Raw genomic sequence first — 19,855 nt, 5'->3', positions numbered from 1 at the left:
CTGAAAATTTTCAGAAATTATCAACTTCCTCTTCATATTTTTCATTTCTGCTATTACACTTTTTGATTTCAAGACCTCTTGTTTATTTCTTAAATGTTCCTGGGGTGCTTGGGTGGCTCAGTCAGTTAAGCATCTGCCTTCGGCTCAGGTCATGATCCCAGAGTCCTGGGACGGAGTCTCATGTCAGGCTCCTTGCTCAGTGGGGAGCCTGCTTCTCCCTCTTCCTGTGGCTCCCCCTGCCTGTGCTCGTGCTCTCTCTCTCTCTCTGTCTCTCTCTGTCAAATAAATAAATAAAAATCTTAAAAAAAAAATAAAGATGTTCCCTGTGGAGCACCTGGGTGGCTCAGTTGGTTCAGCATCCAGCTCTTGATTTTGGCTCAGGTCGTGTTCTCAGGGTCATGAGACTGAGCCCCGCATCAGGCTCTGCACTCAGTGAGGAGTCTGCTTGAGATTCTTTCCCTCTGCCCCCTCCCCCCCGCCCCACTCAGGCACACACTCTCTCTCTCAAATAATAAATAAATAAATCTTTTTTTTTAAATGTTCCTTGTAACAGAATTTTCTTTCCAATAATAGTTTTTTTTTTCCTTTAAGTTTTATATTCTGAGTTAGAGGCTTTCCTTAAATGTCTGATAAACCTTTGTTGTCTATTCTCAGAAGTCTAAAAAGCTATTGGAAGCTATGAGCTAGTGAGTGGGACTTACCAAATTTGGGTTTCACTGTATGCGCTTTGATGGTCTGTACTGGGGAATCTCTGCTGTCAGTATCTTTAGCGTATAATTTCCTCTTGACATGGACAGGTGCAAAGTAGAAATGTCCAATCTCTTGTCTGAAGAGAAAAAGTCTGGCTGCTGCTGTTTGGGAAGTCAAGTGGGGGAAAGGTGTCTTTGGGAGAGATGTCCTCTCAGGATTTAGTATTTGGTCTGCATTTGGCCACTGACTCCTGTTTCTTGTTGTGGTGCTTAAGACCTCATCTGTGCCTGGTGTCCTGCGTAGAGATCCTCTCTTTTACCATCTGCAGAAAATAGCCTCCAGATTTCCACCGGGATAGATAAGAGGCAGTCATCCTGGGCAAGGAGGGTGGGAAGAGTACCTAGGGATTGAATTGTTACCTAAATGGATTTCATCCTGTCCTTATTTTAGCACCTGCTCTTCTCAGCTTCACTCAGCTCCAGAGGCTCAGATGTTGCCAGTTCCTGAGCCTTTCAAGGGTAAAGCAGATGGTTCTCAGCTTTCCTCCCACTTTCTAGCTTAAGGTTGAGCTGTCTACAGTCATTAACACAGATCTATCTGCTTTCTAGCCTTTAAAATGCTTTTTGCTATCATCTCCTCTTCTGATCTCCCTGTTCTTAAGAGCTTATGTACCCTTTAAATCCCTTCACTGAGGCTTTCCTAGGGTTTTGGAAGCAAGCAAAATTAGGAGCATATATTCAATCTTAACCTTGAACCCCAATTTTTATTTATTTATTTATTAAAGGTTTTATTTTTTTTTAAGTAATCTCTGTACCCAGTGTGGGGCTTNTATTAAAGGTTTTATTTTTTTTAAGTAATCTCTGTACCCAGTGTGGGGCTTGAACTCATAACCCCGAGATCAAGAGTCACACACTCCACTGACTAAGCCAGCCAGGCGCCCCAACACAAACCTCAATTTTTAAAATGTTAATGTAATCAAATATATTTACTTTGCCTCTATCGTTTGTACTATTTGTGTCTTGCCTTCCAATTTTTAGTTTAAAACTATAATATATATTTTTCAACGTAATTTTGGTATTATCTTATTTAACCCTGGAAAGTATCAAGGCAGGCATAATTATCTTAATGTGTTCTAGAGTCTAAAATTCTTTTGGAGGGGGCTCTTCTTTCACTTATACAGAAAATTTTGATTTTTTTTTTACCCCAGATTTGTTCAGGTTATGTTGTTGACTTTGTGTTGGTGAGTACTTTCCTTATCTCCGGTACTTTGGTGTTTTAGCAGAGTTAATATGAAAGAAACACCTTCCTGCACTATAAACTACAAAGGCCTGCAGAGAAGCATTTTCGTTCTTTTTAAATTTTTTGCAGAACGTTTCTTCTGGTATTACAAAAATCCTTTCTAGTGTATTCTGACTATGTGGAATGTGAACAAGGTGTTGTGAGGTGAAGGGGATGCCGGGTTTGGGTGTGGAGGAACAGGAGCACATTGGGCACATAAAAGGGAAGGTTTGGATTGAAGAGGTGGGGGCGGATTTTGTGGAAGTCAACATTACTTATGTGACAGGTCTTAGTTAGAGAATTATAATTGTAGGCAANGGCCGAAGGCAGACGCTTAACCGCTGTGCCACCCAGGCGCCCCCAGAACGTTTCTTCTGGTATTACAAAAATCCTTTCTAGTGTATTCTATCTGACTATGTGGAATGTGAACAAGGTGTTGTGAGGTGAAGGGGGTGCCGGGTTTGGGTGTGGAGGAACAGGAGCACATTGGGCACATAAAAGGGAAGGTTTGGATTGAAGAGGCGGGGGCGGATTTTGTGGAAGTCAACATTACTTATGTGACAGGTCTTAGTTAGAGAATTATAATTGTAGGCAAGAAGGGGCTTTGGAGACATAAATTACTACGTTGAAAATGTCCTTTCCTTTAAGATAAGGAAAAGAAAGTTAGAGGTTATTTATATCCTGGTGACCACAAAGGTAATATAAACAAAGAGGGAGATGGAGCAAAGGTCTTTTAAAATTAAGTCACTAAAAAGTCCAGCACAGGGCACGTAGTCAATGGTATTGTAAGAGTGTTGTATGGTGACAGCCGGCGGGTACACTCCTGGTGAGCTTAGCATATGTCTAAGGGTTGTCCAATCACTATGTTGTTCACCCAAAGCTAATGTAACATTCTGTGTCAACTATACTTCAATTAAAAAAATTGTTATTCACTCTGTGAGTTTAATTCCAAGATTCCCTTCATATGTTCTAAGAGTGGCAGAAAAGTCCCAAGCTTGTATGAGATAATAAAAAATATATATTGGTTTCTGCCCCAGGTTCCTGGCTCAGAGCTCCTAAAAGCCTTGTCATTTCCAAAGTGATGAGAACACTAGAAGCGTCTTTTGTTCTAAAATTTGGCCTTCCTGACACAGAGTTCCTAAATGTCTTGTAATTTCTTGGGTGTGACAGTGTCTTTTGTTCTAATGAAGTGACTTTTGCTGGTTTCCCGGATGGGAACCAGTCATGAAAAAGACCAAGCCATGATTATAAGGTTGGAACTTTGAGCTCCATCCCCTATTCTCCAGCAAGGGGAGGGGTCTGGAAATTTAGTTAATGATCATTCATCGCCTATGTGTTGAATTCTCCACGAAAATCCCAAAGGTATGAGCTACAGGGAGCTTCCAAGGTGAAGAAGAGGTGAAGATGCTGGAGAGTGACCTGCTCTAGGAGACCGTGGAAGCTGGGCTCCTTCCTACACGNTGACCCTACTTCCTGACACAGAGTTCCTAAATGTCTTGTAATTTCTTGGGTGTGACAGTGTCTTTTGTTCTAATGAAGTGACTTTTGCTGGTTTCCCGGATGGGAACCAGTCATGAAAAAGACCAAGCCATGATTATAAGGTTGGAACTTTGAGCTCCATCCCCTATTCTCCAGCAAGGGGAGGGGTCTGGAAATTTAGTTAATGATCATTCATCGCCTATGTGTTGAATTCTCCACGAAAATCCCAAAGGTATGAGCTACAGGGAGCTTCCAAGGTGAAGAAGAGGTGAAGATGCTGGAGAGTGACCTGCTCTAGGAGACCGTGGAAGCTGGGCTCCTTCCTACACGCCCCGCCCTGTGTAACTCTTCTTTGCACGTCCATCTGTGTCCTTCATCATATCCTTTCCGAAGAAACAAGTGAGTGTAAGTGAGTTCTGAGAGCCATTCTAGCAAATGAACAAACCAAGGAGGGGGTTGTGGGAACAAGGATTTACAGCCAGTCAGTCAGAAGTACAGGGAACGATCTGGGATTTGCAGGTGGCATCTGTAGTACAGGAGGAGGTGAGACAGTCTTGCGGGGCTGAGCCCTTACCCCGTGGGATCTGATGCTATTTCCAGGTAGATAGTGTCAGAATTGAGTGAAACTGTGGGACCCCAGCTAGTGTTGCAGCAAATTGCTTAGAGTGGGGGCAAACCGCACACACCTGGCGTCAGAAGTGTTGTGAGTGTGGAAGTAGTGTGTGTAAAGGAGAAACAGACAGCAAGAGTTTTTCCTACACAGCTTGTAAATGGAATAATTTAATCAGTTAAGCTTAAAAGGCGTGTTTACTATAAGAAACTGTATTTGTTTGAATAAACTATTGAGCAGAAATCAAATTGGTTCATATTAGCTGTAAATGATATTACCAGCATCGCGGTAATTAACCCATTACCTGTAAATGAATTCACAAACCTTGTGTTCAATGAACACATCAGCATATATAGTACATGGCTTTTGTTTCTCTACCATAGATGAAGAAAAAAATTAAAATATTTCCTCTGATTCATGCAAGCAGAGCGTGTGTCCTCATTCTACAAGTGAGGGGAAGGATTGGAAGGGAAAGAAAGGAATGAGAAGGAGAAAAATGCTAAGAGAAGTAAAGAGAGAAGAGGAGAGAAGATATATGGGACAGTAAGCCTGTATACGGACTGCCGGTCAGAACTCGACCTCAGGGTCTCTGGTCTCAGGTCAGTCAGGTACCATCAGCCAGAACTCTGGAAATCCATAGAAAAGAAACCCATTTTGTCAGTAATTAGAAAAGTTAAAGACTTCTAATTTGGGTTAACCTGAAACAGTGGATTATTAGGAGAGAAGTAGAGACCGTTCTAATCACATGGATGGAGAATGCCAAGTCAACTGGGAAGGAGATGGACATAAAAGGTGGAAAGGCATTTAGCTTCAGACTGATGGAAGGTGGAATTTATAATCATTATATAATTATCAATTGGCTGGGGCGCCTGGGTGGCTCAGTCAGTTAAGCCTCCAATCCTGGGATTGAACCCCGCATTGGGCTCCCTGCTTAGCAGGGAGTCTGCTTCTCACTCTCTCACTCCCCCTGTTGGTGCACTCTCTCTCTCTCTGTTAAATACATACATACATACATAAATAAATAAATAAATAAATAATTCTCGATTGGCTTATATTTTGTTCCTCAAGAAACTATCACAGCTTTATTTTTTATTTATTTTTTTTAAAAGATTTTATTTATTTATTTGACACAGAGAAAGACAGCCAGGGAGAGAGGGAACACAAGCAGGGGGAGTGGGAGAGGAAGAAGCAGGCCCCCAGCGGAGGAGCCTGTTGTGGGGCTCGATCCCAGAACCCTGGGATCAGGCCCTGAGCCAAAGGCAGATGCTTAACGACTGAGCCACCCAGGCGCCCCTCTCTCACAACTTTAATAACATGGGTGTATTATACTCAAGACTCCCTTGTCTTCTAGTGAAGTAGGAGTACAGCAAAATATATTGGGGGCTCCTTTTGAGTAACAACATTGGAGGAGACAGAAGACAGCAGTTTACATTGCAAGTAAAAGCCTACCTAACCTAAGTAAAAAGGGTCCATGTTCCAACCTGGCTCACTAGAAATCTACACTGGAGTTGGGAGCCAAGGCCCATGTACTAACAGAGCATTATTTAACCTTGCTTTGCTCTCTAGGACTATGTTTCCCTCAAGAAGTTCAGGACACAGTGTCTCACTGAAGGTAGATTATGCTCTTTGCATCTCATAATCCAGCCATACATTTATCTAGAAATATAGGGCACCCTACTTTGACATGACATTTATGTAGAAACATACAACAAAATACGATGCAAACATCAAAATGATAGGTAAGATATTTAATGACATGGAGGAAATGATACAGATATATTGCAAAAGGAAATTGGATTATTAAACTATAAGGAAAGATGATGACATTTTTTAAAACTTTATAATTATATATACATAAAAGGAAAATATATAGTGGAATAACTTGGCCATTAAGATGATGTTTACAGAAAAAATTAATAACATGAGGGTAACATTTATAATGTTAAATGAAAAAAGGTAAATAAAATATTGTGTAATTAAGTAATTGAATAAAGTGTGGCTTCGACTTTGTTGAAGATGGAGGTAGAAGAAAGGAGAAGGGAGGACCTAAGAATGTTGGCAGTGGTTTCCTCTGAATGTTGTAATTATGAGAGATACAGCATGGTGAAGGGAGTTGTTTTCTTTACACTGCCCTTACTCCTTTTAATGTGCACGTGCTTATTTACGATTATATAAACACTCCTTAAATGTCTTCAACCCTTGATAAGTGATGCTTCAGGTTAAGCTGCTAAGTATTTCAAGAATTTACCTAACTCTAGTATAATGGAGGGAAGAGATGAATCTGAAGGGCCACCATCTGTAAAAGGCCTGAGATATGCTCTGTGTCCTCCAGAAGGGGGGGGCAGTGATCAGCAGGCAACAGACACAGAAGAACAGATTTCCTCTCAGTGTAAACAAGAGTTTTCCAATAGTCAGAGTTGTCTCAAGATGGAATAAGTTATCCTTAAGATGTAGAGTGTGGTCAAGCAGAGGCTTGAGGGCTTTTTGCCCCAGGAGTGGGGGAGGGGAGTGGAGAAAGATGAGGGGACAGTGGGCTTTGATGACCTCTAGAGTCCCTTTCACTGCTAACATTTTATCAGTGTATCGATCATTCACTCATTTATACGGCCTCTAAGATGGTCCCCAGTGATCACTGTCGACTGGTGTCCAGGCCCTTGTGTAATTCCCGCTTACACTGAATGAGCTGATCTATGGAACCAACAGGATACTGTGGAAAAGATGGAGTAGGACTTCAGGGGCTGGGTCATAAAAGACATCATGGTTTCTGCCTTTCTCTTTCCCAGACTGCTGACTGTGGAGTTCCATGTCATGAGCAATGCAAGCAGCCTAGAGAGGACCTTGGGGAGAAAAACTGAGGACTCCTGCCAACCTGCAACAACTTTCTAACTATTTGAGTGATTTACCTTGGAAGCAGATCTTCCAGCCCCAGTCAAGCCTTCAGAAGACTGCATCCCCTGCCGATGTTTTGACTTAACTTCAGGAGAGACCCTGAGTCAGAACGACCCAGCTAAGCCACGCCTGAATCCCTTACCCACAAAGCCACTAAATTTTGTAGTCATTTGTTATGTAGCATTAGACAGTGGTACGACACATTTTTCCCTGATTTAGTCCACAACAGATTTGATTCAGTCATTCTAGCTGAGTTCTGGCTACCAAGTACTCCTTCAGGAGGCAAAATTCCCAGCTGTTACTGATGCACGTTAGCTGCCTATTTATTTAATAGTACAGTTGAGCCCAACGCAGTTTGATGTGTTAACATGTTCTGTAAGAACAATGACATCTTGGTTTTAATGTGATTCATCTTATTTCTTCTCTGCTAGACAAAAGTAATGTGCTCTTTGTTCTCCCAGAGATTTGGTGTCTGTAAATAGTTGTAGCTATAATCATGTCATCCACATTTCTTAGCTTCCACCCATCAGTATGCTGAGAAAAGAGCTATACTACAAATTGCATAGAGCATTTTTAAAAGGCTGTTTTCAGCATTTTAGCACCTAACAGAGAGGTTTGGTTTTTTTTTTTTAAGATTTTATTTATTTATTTGACAGAGATAGAGACAGCCAGCAAGAGAGGGAACACAAGCAGGGGGAGTGGGAGAGGAAGAAGCAGGCTCATAGCAGAGGAGCCTGATGTGGGGCTCGATCCCATAACGCCAGGATCACGCCCTGAGCCGAAGGCAGACGCTTAACCGCTGTGCCTCCCAGGCGCCCCAACGGAGAGGTTTTTATCTACATAAACAAGCCAAAGGCAAAGACAAAAACTCTATAAATTTGTTCTTATAAATAGATGACTAAATCATCTCTTTGAGGTAAAAAAAAAAACAACCTATTTTTTAACACCTAAAAGTGATAAGATAATCTGGGTAAGCTTGATTATCAGAGAATACCACAAATAGCTCTGGGTGTTGTGTGTCATCTGCGACAGAGTCAAACAGATCTGTGGGGTCATGAGGGTTCTTTGATGGAGGGGTGACTAATCTTGAACGTCCACGCGTGTAGACTCCTGTAAGTACTCGTACAACATAAGTATGCTTTCTCCCGTTGCTGTCTGGTATGGAGTATATATCGTTAGCAGAATAGCTGGCATTAACAGCAAAATAAGTTCCTTTTCCATAGGCTGCACCTGTAAAGAGAAAGACAAAAGCCTTCCTGAGAACATAAAATTATCACAGTATGTAGAACCATGCCCAGACAAAATTTTTTAATGCCATTCTTGCCCACCAAAGCCAATTTTCACCATTTCTAAAGTTCACTCCGTCTGTCCTCAGAAGGTTGCCAGCCTCCTTTTCAGTGGAACACAAAGATCTCTATCCTGATCATGACAAGATGGCTGCCATCTATGGTTCTGCACTGCTTGGTGTGAATAGTCAACACTAGAGCTATCATTCACCTCAGTCTGGTCAGCCAGATTACTTGCTTCCTTACCATTCTTCCCAGCATAACTGCGATTAAAGCCATGCTGATTGACATAGGGCACTGAGTCTGCATCTGTCCCATGGAACAGGACTCTCTCATTATCTGTATGGCCATTCTTCATGTCCATGTGCTTTTTCTTTATCTGGTAGCTCTGCCAGAGGTATATATTCTGTATCCTCTCAATCTGCACATGACAAAAAGCAAAACATTTTGAAAATGACTTTAGAGCTCAGTATATTGTGTCTGTTGTGGATTTTAAAATAGCAATTTAGAGGAGAAGAAGGAGGACTGGAGGAGGGGAAGAAGGAAAAGGAAAAGAAAATGCAAGTAAATAGCCAATTCAGACAGTAGGTAGTTTTCTGCCTTTATTTTTTAAAAAATACTTTATTCATTTATTTGCCAGAGAGAGAGAGAGAGAGAGAGAAAGCACAAGCAGGGGAAGTGGCAGGCAGAGAGAGAAGCAGACTCCCTATTGAGCAAGGAGCCCGAAGCAGGACTTGATCCCAGGACCCTGAGATCAAGACCTGAGCTAAAGGCAGATGCTTAACCAACTGAGCCACCCAAGTGTCCCTGCTTTCTGCCTTTAGAAAAAGCCTAGGTTAAGAGTATCTATACTTTGTAATAGTGCTTATTATAATCTATTTGATATAACAAATTATAATTTATATAAAAACTTTTACCTATATATATTCTCTGGAATTCCTGGAGATTCACTTGTATTCAAATTCTTATTCAAGGGGCACCTGGGTGGCTCAGTTGGTTAAGTGTCCAACTCTTGATTTCAGCATAAGTCATGATCTCAGGGTTGTGATATAGAGCCCCACGTCAAGCTCCACACTAGGCTTGGAGCCTGCTTAAGATTCTTTCTCTCTCCCTCTCCCTCTGCTCCTCCCCGTCTTCTCTCTCTCTCTCTCCCCTCTCTAAATAAATAAATAAATAAATAAATAAATAAATAAATAAATAAATGGTGCCTGGGTGGCTCAGTCAGTTAAGAATCTGACGCCTTTTTTTTTTTTAAAGATTTATTTATTTATTTTAGAGAGAGAGAGAGAGAGAGACAGAGAGCACAAGCAAGAGGGGCAGAGGGAGAGGGAGAAAGAATCTCAAGCAGACTCCATGCTAAGCATGGAGCCAGAGGCGGGGACCAGGGGACCCAGCCTAAGCCAAAACCAAGAGTCAGATAGCCACTGACTCTTGATCTCAGGTCAGGTCTTGATCTCACAGTTGTGAGTTCAAGCCCAGTGTTGGGCTCTGTGCATGGAGCCTACTTAAAGAATAATAGTAATAATAATAATATAAATAAATTTTAAAAATAAAAGCAAATTCCTACTCAAAAATTTGTAATCATTCAGTAATTATTTCCTTAACTCCTTCTGATCTCTAAACCCATTTGGTTGGCTTCTCCCACTAACAGTTCTCCTGCATTGCTCTAATTATGGCACAAATCACCTCATAACTGCCTAATCTAATGACTATTTCTTTCTAGATCCTCAATAGCATTTCAAACCATGTCCTCCTTTAACTTTTTTTCAAAATATCATTCTCTACTTGTTCTCCTTCCTTCTAGAAAATGAATTTAACATACATTCAGTAATCATCTATTGAACATCTACTGTGAGTCAAGCACTGTGTTGAATCTCTGCCCTCAAGGAATTGTCAATCTAGTGGGGGAGAAAGACAAGTAAAAAAATCTCCACCTCTCAAAGTGATAAGGGATCAATTAGGAGAACACACACGGAGTATGAAAGCATAAGAAAAGGATCCAGATAATCTAAGTCTAGGGAGAGAGGAAGAAGTCTGAAAGGATGATGTCCTAGAAACAAAACAAGACAGTTCAAGAAGAATTGTGTGCACCCCCATGTTCACTGCAGCATTATTCACAATAGCCAAGATATGGAAGCAACCGAAGTGTCCTTTGAGAGATGAATGGGTAATGAAGATGTGACACACACACACACACACACACACACACACACACACTAGCCAGATATTAAAAACCATAAAAACCATAAAATCTTGCCATGGACCTTGAGGGCATTAAGCTAAGTGAAATAAGTCACACAGAGAAAGACAAATACCATATGGTTTCGCTTATATCTGGGATCAAAAACAAACAAACAAAACCCACAAAAATAAACCCAAGTTCATAGATAGAGAAAACAGATTGATAATTGCCAGAGATACATAGGGGTGCAGGGTAGACAACATAAGAGGGGGGCTGAAAGGTACACATTTCCAATTATAAAAGAAATAGGTCATGGGGATGTAATATACAGGATGGTGACTATGTTAATAATACTGAATTACATATTTGAAAGTTGCTAAGAGAGTAGATCTGAAAAGTCCTCATCACACGAAAAAAATTTTTGTAACTATGAATGAGGATGTATGTTAACTAGATTTACTGTGGTGATCAATTTGCAATATATACAAATATCAAATCATGTTACATACCTGAAACTAATATATGTCAATTATATCTCAATTTCAGTAAATAATTAAAAATAAATACATAAATAAGAAGAATGGAGTGGTTACCTATAGCAGATGTTGAAGAGAAGCCAAGTAATAAAAGCAAGAGGGAAAGTTGTTTTGAGAGAGATGAAGACCTCAAGGAGAGTGTTGAAATTTTGCAATGGGGAATGCATGAGGGAGTTGACTGGAGGAAGCAGTAAAGGATTCCAGGAACCTAGAGAGTTTGGCAGAGGTTGGGAACAAGAAATTAATAATCATTTTATCTAGGGGCAGCAGGAGAGAAAGTATATTATGGAATTAATCACAAATTGAGGTGTTTCAAAATGGGTATGATAGAAGGATAAGAGCCAAGGAAGTTGCAGATATTCGGTAAACACAATTGAACAAGGTTCTTATACTCTCAAAAGCTTTTAACATCACTGAAGCATCTCCTCCTTTAAATTCTGTCCTTTCTTCAGGAGTCTCTCTCTTTTGATTCTCTTTCTTTCTCAGGAAGTAAGTTCATTCAGTAAGTATTGATACGCTAGGCACCAGGCTAGGTAGTGGGAATGCAACTCCTACTTTAAGAAGCCAACTGTCTATTGGGGGAGTCAGGCATGTGAAAGCTTATGAAAGCACAATTTTTTAAGTGCTGTAATGTGGTTGAGTACAGTTTTATGGAAGTAGCAGCTAGATTTTGAAATGACTAGGATGTCACACCCTGCGCTGATATACATGGTATGATAATGACCTTCTAATACACTCCTGTACTTTACTGGCCAAAATTTTTATGCTGCATGGTGGACATTGTGGGACTCCCTGAAAATCCATTCCACTTCATCCCCATTGGACAGCAACTGCTGCTTTGGGTGGAGTTGGACTCACCTATAGTTCTCAAGTGGAGCCTAATTGGGTTTAACCAATCAGGGCAATCTCATGATGGGATCATACAATGATGGCATTGGATAGCCCAGGTCCAAGCCAATCAGCAAATAGCATTCTCCTGACATAGACTGGTTGGAGTGGTCCACTCAATACAAAGCCTTGGACTCTTATCCAGTGGTTGTGTCCCTTTCATGGGATGTGAATGGAGGAAGCAGAAACCCCCTGATTGCCACCTGCAGCTATTCTACAATTATGAAAGGAGTCCAGCCTTCAGATGACCCTGTGGATGGCAAAGCCAGAGAAACTGGATCCAACTGTTCCAAAGACCATCCTATTTCTGGACTTTTCATTCATTTCTAATACATTTCTTCTTGTTTAATCAGTTTGAATGGGTTTTTTTGTAAATTGTAAGTGAAAGTATCCAAACATATATATGTCAATTTTGGGAATCTCCTTCATAATTGCTAATGAATGAACCATGAGATTTGAAGTCTATGGAGCTTGAGTAAGTCTAATTAAAATAAATATAGTAAGGTATAATGGAAGGAGGAGTGTTAAACAAAAAGATGTTCTTCGATAGTTAAAAGAAGTAATTTTTTAACATGATATTACCTTCTTTATTTTGTAGGAAGGACAAGTCTCAGAAAACTTGTCCTTTACGGTGCTATATTCTGACTGTCCAGGGTGTAGCTCGATCACACAGGACAGCTGCTGATTCATGTCAGTCCAGTGTTCAGGAAGATTATCTGAAAAGTCAGCATTTGGTGAAAGCACAATATCCATTTCCAGGGATCTCTGAAAATCAAGGCACTTCCTATGCTCTTATTTCACATTCATCTAATCCTGGTCTTTCAAAGAAAAAAACCCCAAAACCGAAAAGCTACACATTTCACAGTTGCTTCTTTTATCAACCTCAGTTTGGTAAACAGATGAAATGAATGGTTCTGATGCTAATATGACATATATTAATTAATGGCCTAGCTAAAATATTTAGGTATACTTCAGTTCACTATAGCTTGAAATTATAATTTCCTCAGAAAGCTCTATGGAATTAATTCCATAAGAAACTGATGTGTAGGGTTCCTGGGTGGCTCAGTTGGTTGAGTGTCCAACTCTTGATTTCAATTCAGGTCTCAATCTCAGGGCCATGAGTTCAAGCCCCACATTGGGCTCCACAGTGGGCGTGGAGCCTACTTAAAAAGAATAAAAAGAAAAAGAAACTGATGTGTAAACGTGAAAGCCAATTTATCAATATTTTCATGTTTATCAGTTTCATTTAGTGTGGTTATTATTTTTCTTTTGAAATGTGATTACCTTGCTAAGGATATTTAAAGCACATTGTTCTGTACCCTACCTTCTACACCCTAAGTAGAGAAAGCACCATATAAAGAAAACAGCGGAAATACTAAGTGAACACTTTTGTATAAGGGAGTGATGTTCAAAATTTTCCTTTGCTTTCCAATGGCTTCCAGAACCTTCTAACACACTGAAGCTACATACCAAGTTGCTGAGATGGGATGACTAGTAGAAATATGGACAGAATGTATTAGAGAAGGAAACGCCAGAAAACGGCACAACGAAACCGGTAAAGGCCAAAGGATTTCTCCTTACAAACAAAGCCAGAATTTACTCATTTTTCGTACAAGATATACTGGCCTGGGAGAGCGATCAGGCACTCTCTTCTTGTTTAGCAAGTCCATCCAGGGAATGAAGTTCTGTTCACAAACGGGAGCATCAAACCCTAATCTGGAAGCTCTCTTCAAATTCCACTTTAAAAGAGCTTTTCTGGAGAGGTTTCCCACAGCAGGATGTGTAGTTTATGCAAATTAAATTCTTTCCCTTTTCCCACTGTCTACTCCCTCCAGAGCTTTTGGCCTCATCATGTCAAGTCCTAGGTCTTAGAGACTTCTCAAACCTGCTGCTTTCTTTTCTCTGAACACAGAGGCAAGACTGAGAAGTAAGTAAAGTTCTTCTATGGGCTCTCTCTTCCTTTCATGTCATGAGCTTGCAGAGCAGAAAATACCAGTGCCTGGCATCAGAAGACCTGATCAGCCTCAACCTGTGAGCAGCCATAAGGCGTGGAACAAGTAATACCACTTCTGAGTGATTTTTCATTTTCTCTTTTGTAAAATGGAACTGATAAAATCTGCTCTATTTATCACCTCATGGGATTGTTTCAAGTTTAAAATATAATAAACGGTGTAAAAGCACTTTTAGGGAATCCTTTATAAACATAGTTATTATTCTTAAAAAACAATTAAATTTGATCTTTTCTACATCCCAGAGGTATTTGTATTTAGAGGAGTGAGGGGCACCTAGGTGGCTCAGTCAGTTGGGTGCCCAACTCTTGATTTGGGCTCAGGTCATGATTTTGGGGTCATGGGATCAGGCCCGTGGCAGGCTCTGTGGAGAGTCTGCTTGAGATTCTCTCTCTCTCCCTTTGCCCTTCCCCCCTCCTCGCTTGTGCTCTCTTTCTCCCTCCCGCCCTCTTTCTCTCTAAAATAGAATGAAAAATCTTTTTTTTTAAAGACTTTATTTATTTATTTGGCAGAGAGAGACACACAGCCAGTGAGAGAGGGAGCACAAGCACTCACAAGTTAAGGAGTGGGAGAGGAAGAAGCAGGATCCCAGCAGAGCAGGGAGCCTGATGCGGGGCTCGATCCCAGGACCCTGGGATCACGCCTTGGGCCGAAGGCAGATGCTTAACGACCGAGCCACCCAGGTGCCCCTAAAATGAAAAATCTTTAAAAAAAAATAAAGAGGGAGTAAAGTTTAAAGACAAGGGTATTTTCTTGAGAGGAACAACTTAAATCACACCCTTAAACCACACCAAACTGTGCTACTTATTCTGCCTGTGGATGAAAAGTGTCCCTGGATGGACAATTTAGAGATGGGAAAACTGAGTCCCAGGAAGGCTGAGTATTCACACATCCAATGTTACATGGAAGGCCACCATCCAAGGAAGGAAAAGAATTGTGTTCTAGTGACTCTCCGCCCAGTGCTTCATGGGAGGTAACAAGATGGCTACCTTTTTTCAAGTGTTTACCACGTACCACACACTTTCCTGAGTGCTTTTCCTATAAATCTGTTTTAAAAGATAAAGCTCACTCTACTTTCCCATTTCTGATGTTTGGGATAAACGCACCTATGCCTCTCCCTATGTGCTGTGCCTCAGTTTCCTCTCCACAGGTAGAGGTGGGACGACACACCAAGCATCCCGGCTCTGCCTTCAGCTTCACTCCCTCCACCTTCATAGTCTCCATGGATATTCGGATCTACACTCAATGACTTCAACTCCTACTACTTACACGACTCCCAAATCTGTGTCTCTAGGGTCGGATATTAAATTCATGCTCTGTAGAATGCTCTGAATCAATGAATACTTAAACATGCTTTGGAAAAGCAATTGTATCATCTGTTCAAATGAAACTCCAAGTTGTCCTCTGTAAGTTCTCTTTTCAAGAAGAACGCATGACAAAAAAAAAAAGTCCACATGATAAAGTCTTACTAAAATCCAAGTTTAATTCTGCCAACAACCTTCCTTTTATCTGACATTTCTTCATCATTCCTTTGATCTAACAACAAAGATTATGTAAGGCAGTTTTGTTGTTGTTTGTTTTTGCCCCAAGTGCCATTGGGTCACTGGTCTGCTTGTTTTAGTTATTTTGTTTGCTTGTCTCTTATCTTTTTTTTTTTTTTAAGAGAGAGAAATGAGCAGTGGGGAGCAGGGGAGAGGAAGAGAGAGAATCTTAAGCAGGCTCCATGCCCAGTGCAGAGCCCAACCTGGGGCTCCATCTCATGACCCTGAGATCATGACCTGAGACAAAATCAAAAGTCAGACGCTTAACTGACTGAGCCACCCTTGCACCCCTTCCTATTTTTCAAATTTCATAAGTCATTTTAAATTCTTGGTGTAAGCAGGGAGTGGATGAACCAGTTTAAGGTGGATGAACCAGTTAATTTGTACTTAAATACAAATTTTCTTCTACAAGGACCAAAGGGGGAAATGTTAATTTATATAACCCTAGATACTCTGGTAGGTACGTATTATTTTTAACTGTCTAGCAGCCTTTTCTCCTTCTTCTGGTAAAAGCATCCTGAATTTCCTTTGGTGAACAACTCTTCCCCGTTGCTTCAGAGTGATCCCCTTCAGTTCAAGGATAGAGCATGTGACTCTTGGATTGGCTGATTAGTGTAATTCCAGTTCCCTAGCTGCAACCATGACCTAAGCTGATTCAGTCAGAAGGAATTTCAGCCTTAGGCGAACATCTCTGTTTCTAGGCATCATGTTCCTGATGATGAGTATATATTACCCCTGGATATACCCTTTCCTGTTGGATCTGACCATGGAAGGATATGGTCCTGAAACTGTTAACAGCCATCTTTCACCCTGTGAAACCTGAGGATAAAGACAACACAGCTGAGAAGAGAGTGAGAGATGAGGAAAGTCAGGGTCTAGAGTATAAATATGAGCACCTAGATCAAACTGGACCTGAAGCCAGGTATGCCTGGACTTTATAGTCATGTGAGTCAATTAATTCCATTTTTCCATAAGCCTGTTTAAATTGGATTTTCTATTACTTGCTATTGCAAGAACATTAGCAGATCTAACTACTATTTTCATTTTTATTTACTGTGTGTCTATGTGTGTGCTTTTATATGTGCTATGTGTGGAAGTCACATTGAAAAGAACAGTTGTCAGGAAGTAAGTATCGAGAGAACTGAAATTCCGACTGGCAGTGTCAGGCAACAATTTCCAGTTTAGGGAGGCTGCTGACGACAGGTACACTTTATCACTCGTGAAACCCACAGTGCTCTGTGAGTGAGTGCTCAAAATGGGCAAAAACTGTGATTGCAAGAGGAGGCTCCTTTTCTCGTCATTTTCACAGCAGTACGGAGGCCATGAAATGGGGGAAAGAGGAGCAGGTGAATAGATACTTAAACATAATGCATAAACACACACCTTCCAGAGAAGCGAATGGGAACTGCCTGCTTGTGAAGTGTACAACCAAATGACCCACTCCCTTCTTCCATCTGCTTCTGTTCCCAGGCTGACTTCTCTAGCGGTGGATAATCAATAAACCAGTATTGGTCAGCCAGCTCACAGCTACAAGGAGCACTGAGGGTCCATACTAATCCGTAAGTAAATAATGAGGTAACTGGCTTAGGATTTTCAAAGCCTATCCCCCTCTTCTGCTTCCTCACTTCTGTTCTCTCCCTGTTCCTTTGTTATTCCTGTTTCCCAGGAGCGATTTTGCCCCCAGAATAATCAGCAGACAGGACGCTGCGTTCCATAGTTCTTGTACTCTTCCCACATATTATAGGAGGCTGTCTGTAGAATCCTACAACTGATAAAACAGTGAGCATTAATATCTACACATATGCTAAGTGATAGGAGAGATTACCACATGAGTTTCGAAAGAAGATCATCTTACATGTAGTCTCGATGCATATGGACTGAAGGACAGGTGATATGGAATTCTCTCTCTTTTTCATGTTGTCATAGAATACATGTAGCAATTCAGACAGAAAGATGACAACTGTAACTTTTTGTAATGATGGGGCGGGATGTTTCCATGCGAAGTCTGTAATAGCACTGATCATGTCATCAGCAACTGTGTTTGGGTTTTTTCCAGCATTGCATGAAAAAGAAACATTTTTTTTAAGTGACCAAAAGAAGCTCTAGCTGATGTTAGTCAGTGATGAGATCCGGCAAATGCAGTTTTTGGTGCCGAGAAAGAAGAAAGCAGCACCACAGGCAGAAACGGATCTGGCTCTCATAGCTGGATCTCTCACAAACACAACACCAACAATTTCATAGAACGTCATCCAATGTAACCACTCTGTGGCTGTGATGAATTCAGCCAAGCACAACCACTGAATAATCATGTCTGGCCACAGGCAAAAACAGGAACACCATCCAAACCACAAAAACGGCCAAACATTCCCCATCTAGACTAATCGGAGCAGGTGCTGCTTCGTGAATAATCACAGCTTCAGCCGCACTCTTCTCCCCTCCAGGTAAGATACCCAGTCACTGAACTACGCCTGCTTCCTCAAAGTAGCCGATCCAGAGCGAAACCCCACGTACTTGAGACCGCCGCAGAGCTACCCAACACAAGCTCAAATCCATTACTAAGTCCTTAATGACCCCTTGGTGAGATGCTGCATCGTTCTTCATAGTGTGTGTACCTGGTGGTCTTTAACTGAACGGCATTGGCAGCGCAGAGAGCAGAGCATGTGATCATATCCAGGCTCTGCACAGATTAGCTGTGTGATCTTGGCTAAGTCATTTGATCCCTCTTATGTTGGTTTGCTAGGGATTCCATGACAAATTGCCATGACTGGTGGCTTAAGCAACAGAAATTTATTTTCTCACAATTCTGGGAGCTAGAAGTCTGATATCACGGTGTTGGCAAGATTGGTTTCTTTTAAGGTCTCTGAGACTTGAAGATGGCTGTCTTCTCCTTATGTCTTCACATGGTCTTCTCTCTGTACCTGTTCTAATCTCCTAACTAACAAGGATACTGGTCATATTGGATTAGAGACCACCTTAATGACCTCATTTTAACTTAATTACCCCTTGAAAGACCCTTTCATCAAATATAGTCACAATCTGAGGTACTGAGGATTAGAGCTTCAACATATGAATTCGGCGGGAGAACAGAACTCAGCCCACAACACCTCCAAACTTCAATTTACTCAGCTATAAAACTGGGGCGATAATAGAAAGTAATGCTAATAGAGATAAGAATGTGGCAGCTAAGAATATGGTAATTAAGAGCATAACGGTAACAAAAAACACATAACATAAAAAAAAGATGTAATGGTTGCAATGCGCAGACCAGTCGGCCTGGTTATGAACCTAGTTATGTTGCTGACTAGCTATGTGACCTTGTACATTAATACCTCAAATTCTCATCTGCAAAGTGGGGAAACTAAGAGTCATGGGTGGGTCTAGGTTTTGTAGGGTTTAAAATTTATACATCACAGAAAAATACAAAATAAAAATATAAAATTATGTATAAAATTGACTATAATCAAAAAAGAAATCACAATGAAGAATAAATTTTGAAATTTTGTAAAACCGTATTTCCAACTCAACTTTCCTTAGCTATATTCCAAAAATGCTTGCAGCCTTTCCAATGCTCAGTGCCAGGACAAGTGTGAGAAGTCAAAGTGAGAAGAAACAATGATCCCAACCCACAGTGGGTAAAATATCTTACTTTGAAACATTACTAAACCATATCATCGTGTGATGGCATTATTAGGGCTTCGTGCAACTGAGTGTGAACGAATCAGGGAGCAGGTCATTAGCATCACCTTCAGCTAAGAGCGAATTATTGTGTGCTATGATAGAGATGAGGAGGAAAGCATTCCTAGAAACTCAGAGCAGGATGGACCTGAGCTTGTTGCTTAAGAATAGCGACTGCGCCCTACTCATGACTTTATGCCTAGGAACTTGCAGTGGGCCTAGGAAACAGCATTTCAATCTAATGAACGTAGGAATGAGAAGCCAGTGGGAGATGCTGCAGTCAACCCAATTGAGGGGGGGGGCGGGGCGGGGGGGTATTAAGGGTTTGGAAAGAGAAGGAAGGATGAAACCAAATAACTCCTGGGAGAAGATTTAGTAGAATGTGCTGACTGTGGGGTCTGGGGGCACAAAGAAGCAAGGATGGCAGTACAGCCAGGAGCATCACGGCACCACTGAAGGAGGAAACCAGAAAATGAGACAACTCCGGGAAAGGGGTCTGTTAGCAAGGGACGAGGAGGATGAGTTTGGATTCTGCTATAAAGTTTCTGGTAACAGAAATCGCCCAGAGGAGATCTTGGAGTAGGTGAAATGCTGATCTGAGAGTCAGTGCAGAAAGGGTAACTGGTAAAATAAAAGCAAATGAATCACCCAAAGGAAAAACATGAACAGTAAGAAAGCCACGATGTTAATTGCCAAACATGGAAAGATACCTGGGGAACATACAATATAGAATGAAGATGTATGAAAGAGGCCTAGGGCCCAGAGACGGCCCTCAGGGTCTGCAAGCTTGCC

General features: G+C 41.2%; 1 protein-coding gene across 1 annotated transcript in view; it reads right to left on the bottom strand.

Annotated features, from left to right (window-relative positions):
• Positions 1-7,733: 7,733 nt before the first annotated feature.
• Positions 7,734-19,855, bottom strand: part of PARP15 (poly(ADP-ribose) polymerase family member 15) — a 36,331-nt gene continuing 24,209 nt past the window's right edge. The window contains exons 10-13 of the mRNA XM_019803102.2: positions 17,244-17,450; positions 12,421-12,554; positions 8,479-8,653; positions 7,734-8,176 (exon numbers count right to left, since the gene is read on the bottom strand). Coding sequence (XP_019658661.2) covers positions 7,887-8,176; positions 8,479-8,653; positions 12,421-12,554; positions 17,244-17,450 — 806 coding nt within the window. The 3' untranslated portion in view covers positions 7,734-7,886. The remainder of the gene's footprint in view (positions 8,177-8,478; positions 8,654-12,420; positions 12,555-17,243; positions 17,451-19,855) is intronic.

Source organism: Ailuropoda melanoleuca, chromosome 1, assembly GCF_002007445.2.
Source record: "Ailuropoda melanoleuca isolate Jingjing chromosome 1, ASM200744v2, whole genome shotgun sequence".
NCBI lineage: Eukaryota > Metazoa > Chordata > Mammalia > Carnivora > Ursidae > Ailuropoda > Ailuropoda melanoleuca.
Note: the sequence above shows the minus strand (reverse complement) of the source record. Positions and strands in the feature narration are given on the sequence as shown.